Source organism: Eleginops maclovinus, chromosome 13, assembly GCF_036324505.1.
Source record: "Eleginops maclovinus isolate JMC-PN-2008 ecotype Puerto Natales chromosome 13, JC_Emac_rtc_rv5, whole genome shotgun sequence".
In the NCBI taxonomy this organism is placed as follows: Eukaryota; Metazoa; Chordata; class Actinopteri; order Perciformes; family Eleginopidae; genus Eleginops; species Eleginops maclovinus.
Genome location: NC_086361.1, coordinates 24399944 through 24410267, shown reverse-complemented (window position 1 = coordinate 24410267; position 10324 = coordinate 24399944). Strand labels below are relative to the sequence as shown.

The 10324-nt window shown below is 47.5% G+C and overlaps 1 protein-coding gene across 1 annotated transcript; it reads right to left on the bottom strand.

Moving 5' to 3' along the window:
* On the bottom strand, positions 1-8130 carry LOC134874625 (uncharacterized). Its single transcript, XM_063898695.1, has 11 exons — positions 7830-8130; positions 7148-7293; positions 6832-6896; positions 3733-3897; positions 3170-3274; positions 1991-2190; positions 1584-1720; positions 1217-1287; positions 383-544; positions 173-277; positions 1-82 (listed from the first exon to the last, which is right to left on the bottom strand). The coding sequence occupies exons 1-11, from the start codon at positions 7953-7955 to the stop codon at positions 48-50; spliced, it is 1317 nt and encodes a 438-aa protein (XP_063754765.1). The 5' UTR covers positions 7956-8130; the 3' UTR covers positions 1-47.
* Between the last annotated feature and the right edge of the window lie 2194 nt (positions 8131-10324).

The window sequence follows — 10324 nt, the reverse complement described above, 5'->3', positions numbered from 1 at the left end:
TCAGTTTTTGTCTCTTTATTTCCTCAAAGTTCTTCCTCTCTTCAGAACTATATCTTAGTGGACTCCTCTTCAGTACAGAAACCTGCCGATGGAAAATAAATCAGTTATAATGCATATGTATATTCCTATCGCCATTTGATGGTTTAATCAGGTGATGTTAAAGGTGAGGCACCGTTCTCCGGGTTGTAGATGTAATCTGGTTCTCCGGGGAACCCGAGGCAGCTCGCCTGCTTCTTGAACTGTTCAAGGTCCGAGTCGCTCAGGGTCGCCTCTCTGCCTGCAGACAGGAAGGGAGAACCAGGAGATGATGAACCCAGAACCACAGATAAATAAAGGGAAGTAAAGCAGGCAAAATGAGCACAAACAAAGCTCTCCTTCCTACCCATCAGGTAGACAGCGCGCAGGTTGATCTCCTTTGTGTTTTCACTCGTGATGTTCAACTTTCTAAGCACCAGGTCAAAGTGTCTGACGGTGCTGTTGACGCTCGTCACCGTCAGGTTGTTGCTGCCAGGCAGGATGTGCATCGTGGTGCTCATGTTGATGACTGAGGACAGAAACACAGACAGATTATTTAAATATAAAACCACAATACAGAAAAACCTCAGAGGGTGGTGCAGGGACGACCGATTTCTGTAGTCTGACTCGCTGGTTTCAGGGGACACTAAAGAGTGACGCACACAGCTGGGACCGGAGCGCTGGGTGACGTTCAGGATCGTCAAGCTGGAGAACTGTCTCTGTTGCTGAGTGAGTCTGTCTCAGAACTGGAAGTGTGTATCAGAATATCTGAAGGTTAGCTATGCTAGCTAGCTTCCAGCAGGTCTGCAGTGACATCAGAAGGAGTCATGTGATCACATCCTTTGACTAAGACCAGAAAACATTTCAGGAGAACAACAGAGACGTCCTTCTTCACGTGGCCCTAATCATCTTCTTTTAAAAGTCACACTTTTTTCTCTCCCAATCTTTTTCATTTTTATTTTATTTTCAAACTTCTGATTTCTTTTTTCCAAATTTGAATTTCCGACTATTTCTTCAGAATCATCATTTTTTCCCTAAAAGATCTGCTGCTCATGTTTCCTCAAGCTGCTGAATCTTCTCTAAATGCTGCATGTGTTGAAGAGATGTTTCTGCATAAGGTTTGATTTGAGTTTCTGTATCTGCATCCTCTCTGAAGCTGCAGTGCGATTACTCTCGTGTTTATTTCAGATGGGTTCCTTACATGACACTGATACTGTGTTCCCGTCAAAAGTGACGTTGACAGCTTCTCTGGTGAAAACACAGTTTCCATACCTGAGAACAAAATGAAGAAAAAGAGTTATATATATAATAATTATATTAAGAAATAAAATCACACAAGTGTTGTGCTTCTTTGCAAAGGAGACAACAGTGTAATGAAATGATATATTTATAATAGTACATACATCGTCCGTCTTCAGGCTAACCTTGTATTCCTCAAAATGCATACAAATAGGGTTAACTCTGAGCAACACCCCCGATCATATCTGCAGAGGGATGGATGTGGCTGTGGGGGTTAGGATGGTACTCTACAGAAGTGACTGTGTGTCCGCAGCGTGTTTTCCACTCACAGTTTGTTAAACTGAGACATGAGGGCACCAAAGGGGGAGCTGATGACATTCAACCAGGAGCTCTGGATGTTCTTCAGGATGCCTTTAAACACATCGTTATCATTGTAACCCGCCAGGATATATGACCGTCCGTACATCTGCACAAACAGAAACACATCTTTCAGGTACAAGGGAAGGATGAACCCCAGTAGCCTCGTTTACTTTCCTACCGACCCTTTATATTTCTCCAACGCAGGATCTGTGTGTTGCATTGTAACACACTGTCTTTGTCCCTCAAACGTTCAAAACATGCATTTTTTATTCATAGCTGTTATTCACGAGTAACACAAGATATCTGTTAGCTGACTGTTTAACCCTGCTATAGCATTTAAGCTAACGGCGAATAAAGGAACCAGAGGGGGTCTTACCATGGAGGGGTCAGCCAGGGACAGGGGCGTCACCAGGGGCTCGCATTCTTCAGGAGTCAGAGCCCAGCTGCTCAGGACCAGGCCGGCGACCAGCAGGAGACCTCGGAGACACATGATGCTAACGATGCTAAAGATGCTAACGATGCTAACAGGACAAACGCTACCGAGCTGATGGAAAGCTACAAAGAGGACTGAGCCTCATTGGGCGGCTCAGCCTTTATAGCAGCTTCTGGGTTTTATGTTATCTGCATTTGAGTTTGGTTGACGGTTATGAAAGTGTGTCTGTACTGGCAGCGTTCCTTCATGTCGGTCCAAAGGGGATCCAGCGGGGGACGTTTCATATCAATGTGTGCGTTAATCATTCACTGATAGCCAAACACAGGCTGCACTCTGACATATCCAAACCTTCATTATTTAATGGCTACACAAATTGGGGTTAACCAACCGAACGATCAGTGGCCCAACTCCCCCCCCTCCAGTTCATGGGGGAAGTGTCCTGTGGCAACGTCCTGTACCTTAAACTGCTCCTGTAGGCCTGTCTGTGGTGTAGAAGAGTCTGTAACTCACCCTGTAATACTAAATCCTGCGTTTCAATGAACATTTGTGGAGGTATATTGCAGGCCAACCCTTTGGGAAACTATAAATCAGCCTCAACCAGAACCAGAACCAGAACCAGGAGTCTAAGTGTCTCAGATCAGAGAAACAGTGCCTGTGATGTCATAAGGTCGGACTGTAGAGAGGGTAAAGACTTTTGGACATGTTGCCAGTGATTGTGAGGTGATGCTGAATCTGTTTCTTATCTTGCAGCTCCCCCATGGTGCTGTTTTAAACGTCTGTAATAACCCTGTCTCCCCCGTGGGAAGAGACTCAGCATTAAAGGGTCTCTTTCCCCCGGCTGATCCAAGTGCGTGAAAGCCGCTCAAAAAGTTAGGTTTTCAAAAATGATGTGAATTAATTCATTTTTATTTGACTGTGAAGAAGAAATACAGAAGTTCTGATTCCTCTTTATTTCCTCAGTTTGAAATGTTGATGAAAGTTGTTGCTCTCCTCAGAACTGCACCGTAATGGCCTCCTCTTGAGTACAGAACCCTGCAGGGAGAGAAAAATGAATTAGTTTTATTATATATATTCCTGATGTCCGTCTGATGGTTTAATCAGGTGATGTTAAAGGTGAAGCACCGTTCTCCGGTTTGTAGATATAATGTGGTTCTCCGGAGAACCCGAGGCAGCTCGCCTGCTTCTTGAAATCTTCCAGGTCTGAGTCGCTCAGGGTCGCCTCTCTGCCTGCAGACAGGAAGGGAGAACCAGGATGAACCCAGAACCACAGATCCTTCAGCACAGACTGAACGTCCAGCAGTCTTCCTCAGAGTGGAACTCAAGCCCACAATATAAATACTAGGTTTATGTTGTATCACTAAAGTGTCTCTTGGCCCAAAGGACTGAGACGTATCTGTTGAAACCGGACCAGACGTTTGGATCATCACAGCGACTGCTCTATTAAAATGTCCTTCATAAGACTTCATTACATCACCTGACACTGTTATCCACTCGCTCTGTACTGAGGACAGTCCCCACAGGAGGGTGAGGGGTTTCGCCCAGGGAGACAACGACGCTGACTGCAGTGGGACTCGACCACCCTGATCTGAAGATCACTATCCCACTGCGCCACAGCCTCTGATTATGGAGGCACGGTTGATCCCTGTTACCTGTTCAGATTAAGCTATCCCATGTTCTCTCCTCACCCATCAGGTAGAGGGCCCGGAGGCTGATCTCGTCCTCTGCGTCCTCGCTGTCTATCTGCATCCTCTTCAGCATCACCTTGCAGTTGGAGGCGGTGGCGTTGAGGCTCATCACCAGGAACTTATCGCTGCTCGGCAGGATGTGGAACGTTGAGGTGATGTTGGCGTCTGGGGAGGCAAATGGAGAGCACAAGGTGTGCCGTTACTATTCACAATCACCTTTCATTACATTAATAACTGCGGGTTGCCTTTCTTTAAAGATGAATATAGTTTCAAAGTGAAAGCATTTGATATAAATCATTAAGGTTGATTTGCCTTGTTTGCCCCCCTGTGTTCGTTTGTGGTACCTCGGATATATGTGCATGTAATAGGGGTATGTTTACATGCTGCTATTCCGACATACCTCTACTCCGACATTGGCGTCTAATTGTCGGAGTAGAGGCATTTCCATTTTTTTTTTAAACGTGCCAACATGGTGCGTTGGGTCTGCATAGCTCCACTTCAGTGGAAGCATTCGGAGCGGTGGTTGACACTGTCAGACACGCAGGGCCCCCCTCCTCCCTCATGGACGCTTCTGATAGCCCTCCCGAATCCACCGCCACATCTCCTCCAAGTCTCTCCATCGTCATCCCATCAGCTCCGGTCTACAGCTCTGCAGAATTGGGAGCAGCCTCGATGGCTTGCATAGCTTTAGCTTTCTTTGCGCGACTCCCTTGCAGATCGGATGCAGGGCGATAGGACAACAACGAAATTGAGTGCCAATCAGTCAGTGCATCCATTACAACAACAGGCTGTATTATATTATACAAATAAACTGAGTATGTTCAAAAAGTTTATGTTAACAAGACACACAAACAGAAATGAAAGGAAGACGAAGCCCCGACGCGCCTGGGTAGATTGTCGGGATGGCGGTACTAAAATTGTGTCGGAATAGGGTCATGTCAGAATAGGGGCATGTCGTAATAGGGGCATCTCGTAATAGGGGGATGTCGTAATAGGGGCATGTCGTAATAGGGGTATGTCGGAATAGGGGTATGTCGGAATAGGGTCATGTCGTAATAGGGGCATGTCGTAATAGGGTCATGTCAGAATAGGGGTATGTCGGAATAGGGGTATGTCGTAATAGGGGTATGTCGGAATAGGGGTATGTCGGAATAGGGGCATGTCGTAATAGGGGTATGTCGTAATAGGGGCATGTCGTAATAGGGTCATGTCAGAATAGGGGTATGTCGTAATAGGGGCATGTCGTAATAGGGTCATGTCAGAATAGGGGCATGTCGTAATAGGGTCATGTCAGAATAGGGGCATGTCGTAATAGGGGTATGTCGTAATAGGGGTATGTCGTAATAGGGGCATGTCGTAATAGGGTCATGTCAGAATAGGGGCATGTCGTAATAGGGGTATGTCGTAATAGGGGTATGTCGTAATAGGGGCATGTCGTAATAGGGGCATGTCGTAATAGGGGCATGTCGTAATAGGGGCATGTCGTAATAGGGTATGTCGGAATAGGGGGATGTCGTAATAGGGTCATGTCAGAATAGGGGCATGTCGTAATAGGGTCATGTCGTAATAGGGGAATGTCTTCAGCAGACTCCCGGTGCTGCAGAGTTCATCTCTATTTACGCTTTTGCTTTGGCTACTGTTTATCTGTAAGTAGAGAACATAATGTATACCCTGTGTAACGTTCATATGTTGTAGAAAATGTGAGTCTGTAACATTTGCTCTGTTTAGCGATTGTTAGAACATGCTTCATTTAGCAAGCAGTTAGCAGTTAGCTTTACAGTTAGCCTGCTTGTGGCAGCAGTATTGTCAATGCACTATGTATAGGCTCATTGCATTTAAATGTGTGCGTGTTTACGCACTTACATTTAGTAAGTATTTAGTAACATTACATGCAGATGCTGTGTAATAAAGTATGCTGTATTCCTGTTTTGTATTTCCAGTTTCACAATCAAAATCTTTCAGTAAACTTCAAGAAAAGCCAAGCCTTGTGGTTATTGGAGGATTCAAGTTGTTAGCTACCTGTCTAGCTCTGCATGGTCACGCGCTGCAAGGGCAGAATAAACTGGTATAAAGCCTTTCAAGACGTATCATGACGGGTCAGTCGGCCTTGGTGTCTTCTCTATCTAAATGTCTTCGAGTGATTTTTAAAGAAGCTCTGCTGCGTGGTTTGTTTACAGCGACACCTTGTGGAGAATCCTCTGCAACACAAACACAAACATCCTGTGTATGGACTACCACGCAAACAAACAAGAGGCAGAAACCCATTTGTCCTCAGGCCTGCTTCCTGATGTACGCACAGCTCACAGTCAGGTGTCAGCAGCAGTTTCTGCTCAAAGAGGGGCTGGCTGTCCCTCTGCCGGGCCAATCAGGAGGTCCAACCTGTCCGCAAGCTTTTACACTTCTGGATTTGAAGAGGGGAGTGAAAGCTGCACAGAACATCACCAGGACGGACCCTAAAGGACCTCTCCTTCCAGCGGCTCAGGAAGAAAACCCCCAGGATTATCAAAGACCCCCGTCTGGCAGGCGGTACCACAGCATCAGGACCAAAAGCACCAGACTCAGGGGCAATACGACATTTAAACTCCTGAGCTGCTCAGTTCTATCTCTATTTCTGTATGTCTTGTGCTGCGCTGCTGAGGAACCTGGGGTCTAAGTTCTTCATATGGTCCGTCACTACACTAGCTGTGTAACGGTATGATGATCAACCTTTGGATCTTGAATGAGTTTGATGTTTCTTAGGGTTAACGTGCGGAGCTGTGGTGACGCTTCAAACACAGCTGTAGCTTGGGCTAAGTTGCTAACTAGCGTTATCAGGTTAAAATATAGTGCTGAAAGGCTGTCTGAACAACAGCTGCACCAGAAATGGTGGAGACATATGGAGACGGGTTTTGGTTGGAGTCACTTTGAAACAGGTTCAAGTGTGGAGGTGTGTTTGTGGAACACCTACTGACCCCCTGAATCATATCCAGTGTTTAAACGGAGATTGAATTGAATTAACCACTGTGACTGAGCCCTACAAAACCCTGCCGGTCCTGAAGGCAGCAGGGGGATATCGGGTGAAACTGCAGCAGCAGAGCCAGAGAAACACAGGGAACCTACGAGAGACTGTGGCCGTGTCCCCGTCAAAAGATGTTTTGACCGTCGATTGGATGCAGATCCTTTTCCTGGGAACCAATAGAGAAACAGGTAAGTTATCAATATTATATGTTATAGAACGAGGTCAGTATGTCTGAGAATATACAATGAGGTTCATTATAACAAATGTAACGTAACAGTAAATATTTAAAAGCACATGCATCCCACAGGCTGGACACCCTTTATTCCTCACACAAAGCAATGCCCCGGATGTCCTCTGAACGTCAGCTGATTGACTAACAGATAACCAGCAGAGTCACTGTGTTGTGTTTCCACTCACATTTTGTTCAGCTGAGACATGAAGGCTTCCTGCGGGCCGGCCGGGGACGCGCTGATGTTGATCAGGGAGCTGTCGGTTTCGCTCAGGATGGCTCTGAACACATTGTTATCGTTGTAACCCGCCAGGAAGTTCGACCTGCCGTACATCTGGACAGAGAGGATGTTATTCAGATCAGACATAAGGAGAGTGAAGGAGCCTCAGCGTTTCATCAGAGTCCTCATCTTGTTTAGAAGGAGGAGGAGGAACCCTTACTGGTCCCTCAGAGGAATCCTTACTGGTCCCTCAGAGGAATCCTTACTGGTCCCTCAGAGGGGGAACTACTGACAGGATTAGGACTCTTACTAAACTATTACTCATGCAAACCTCTGGACTGCTGACTGTCGAGACATTTAACTTCTACAAACTTATTTAAGGAGAAAGAGGTTTTTGATCTACCGCAGTTCAGGTATTCCATGAGTATAGAAACGTGGGTGTCAGGAAGGCAAAAGGAAAGGAAAATAAAAAAGACACTTAGATGCTTTCTGACAGAGTGGACAGTCTTTATTTGGTTTATTTCAAGAACCCCCCCCCCTATGTAAAACCCTCTAATATGTCCACATGAAACAGGAATATGGACCTGTCTTTGGTGACGGAAATGACACAAATCACAGTTAGAACATGCATGGTATTCAGGGGGTCTTACCATGGAGGGGTCAGCCAGGGACCGAGGCGTCACCAGGGGCTCGCATTCTTCAGGAGTCAGAGCCCAGCTGCTCAGAACCAGCCCAGCGACCAGCAGGAGACCTCGGAGACACATGATGCTAACCATGCTAACAATGCTAACGGGGAAGAAACCACTACTGAGCCTCGTCGGGCTGCTCGGTCTATAAAGCAGCTCAGGGCTTTTTTGCAGTATTGCACAAATTGTTTTCCAAAATTGGGCAAGAGAGATCCGCCGGCCAGCCCTCCCTCTGCTCCGGGTCAGACGGTTTCTGAGGTGGACCTGTGGTTGCATTTTTACTTTATAATGCTGCTAATCATTCACTGATTCTGTCGGTCGGCCTTGGCCCCCACCTCATATCAACAAATCAATACAAACACCAGGATTGAGACACAGTGCAAACTCTGGCAGCAACTAAAGTCCATCATCATCATCATTCAGGGAACAGCTTCAGTCTGCATTCATTCATAATTCACAACAACAACAACAACTCTACAGTAACCGTGGAATAACACCTTCGGCCTCCATCACATGACGCCATGAAGCCCAAAAATACCCTCAGTTTGCCATCGCTATCTCAGTTCAGACAACTCAGGATCAAAAGTAGAAGTACTCTGATCTGTAGAGAGAGAGAGAGAGAGAGAGAGAGAGAGAGAGAGAGAGAGAGAGACAACACTCTGCAGCAGCTAAAAGAGGACCTCCAGCAGCTCCAGAGAGACAACGAGGCCTTGGCATCTGACCTCAGAGGAAGTGTGGAGGCACTCAAACAGGAGAACAGTGTGCTCCGTGCTCAGTTAGCCAAGAGAAGGAGGATGCTGAGTATAGAGAGAAGAGCTTCACCAGGCAAATCCAACACCTGACAGAGAAACTCTCATCAGTCCTCACAATGATGAGTACAGAGACACAGACTCTCCCTGCCATTGCCCGTGGTCCACCCTCTCTGCTCTGCACCCAGCCCAACACCACCCTGGCACCTCCTGATATAACCACACAGCCAGCTGCCAACAGCCAGCTTTGCCCATCCCAACTTCCCTCTACTCAGCCTGAAGAACAAGCCCCACAAGTGGTCCTGCTGGCTGACTCAAATGGGAAGTTCCTGGACCCAAAAAGCTTTTTCCTGATAAGTGCTGTCTAAATGCTGCAGCCCCACAGGCCAGGCAATGAAGCTGTTCAAAAAGGAGACCCTCAAGAGCCCTCAGCACCTGGTGATCCACCCGGGAACAAATGACCTACACAGCCTCCATAGGGACACTGCTGAGGCAGTGAGGAAAATGGCGGAGCAGGCCAGTAAAGAATTTCCCGACAGCCGCATTGTGGTCTCCACCCTAACCCTCCTCATGTCATCCCTGACATTAATATGGAGATCAGAAGAGGATGCGCCACCTTACCAAATGTCCACCTGGCCCTCCACTCAACCATTGGCCCCTGGGACCTCCATGATGGACTCCACCTACACAGAGAGAGAGTGGGGATATTTGCAAAGACCCTCAAAGATGCGGCCCTGGGACGCAGTCCTTCCACCCCCTCCTCCGCTAGAGGCTTTATAGAGCCTCCCAGACCCCTTCCTCCCCATCATCACCCCAGGATCACCACCCCTGCTGTGAGGAGACACAACAGTTCAGCCTGGACCTCCCACTCCCCACGCCCCCACCACAACCAGAGGAGGCAACTTTCAACCACCTCACCCCCTGCCCACCAACCCCCTTTACAACATCAGCAGCAGAAATATGCAGCCACAGCTGCTCCTGGTCTCCCCCCCCCCCCCACCTACAGCAGCGGAGCTATGCTGCAGTTGTAGCCCTGCTGCCACACTCCCTCCCCCTGCTACCTCTGAACTGGGAGACATCAGGGTGAAGCTGCACACCCTGTGCATCCGACTTCTGTCCAGATAAGACATTACACTTCTGTGTTATTAGTAGTACATAGATAGCTGTAGTTTGTTCTTATATGTCTCACTGTACCGGTTCATTCTGATTGTTTGATTTCATTCCATATAAGCAGCTGGAATGCTCAGGGACTCCACTCCTCAACCTTTGAGGTTAAAGCTGTGGCTACACTGGACGCGCAACTGAAGTGCAGCGCATGTTGAGCGCACGTTGAGCGCACGTTGAGCGCATGTTGAGCGCACGTTGAGCGCATGTTGAGCGCACGTTGCAACAATCGATTCCATTGTGATCAATGAAAGTGGCTACACCAGACGTGAGAGCACTCCAAAGCCAAGAGCTAGACCCAGAAAAGAGTCCCCTATGTCAGCTGGTGCTGAGGCTAACTGCCCCCTCTCAGATCCACTCTGACCAGGCTCACAACACTGCTCTCCAAAAACCAGTCACAGTCAAACTCATTCTAACACACTGTAAAGCAGCAGTCCCCAACCTTTTTTGCACCACGGACCGGTTTCATCTAAGACAATATTTTCTCCGGCCTTCATTTGCTCGATAATCGTTAATGACGCATCTTCAGGACGGCTGTAGTCCAAT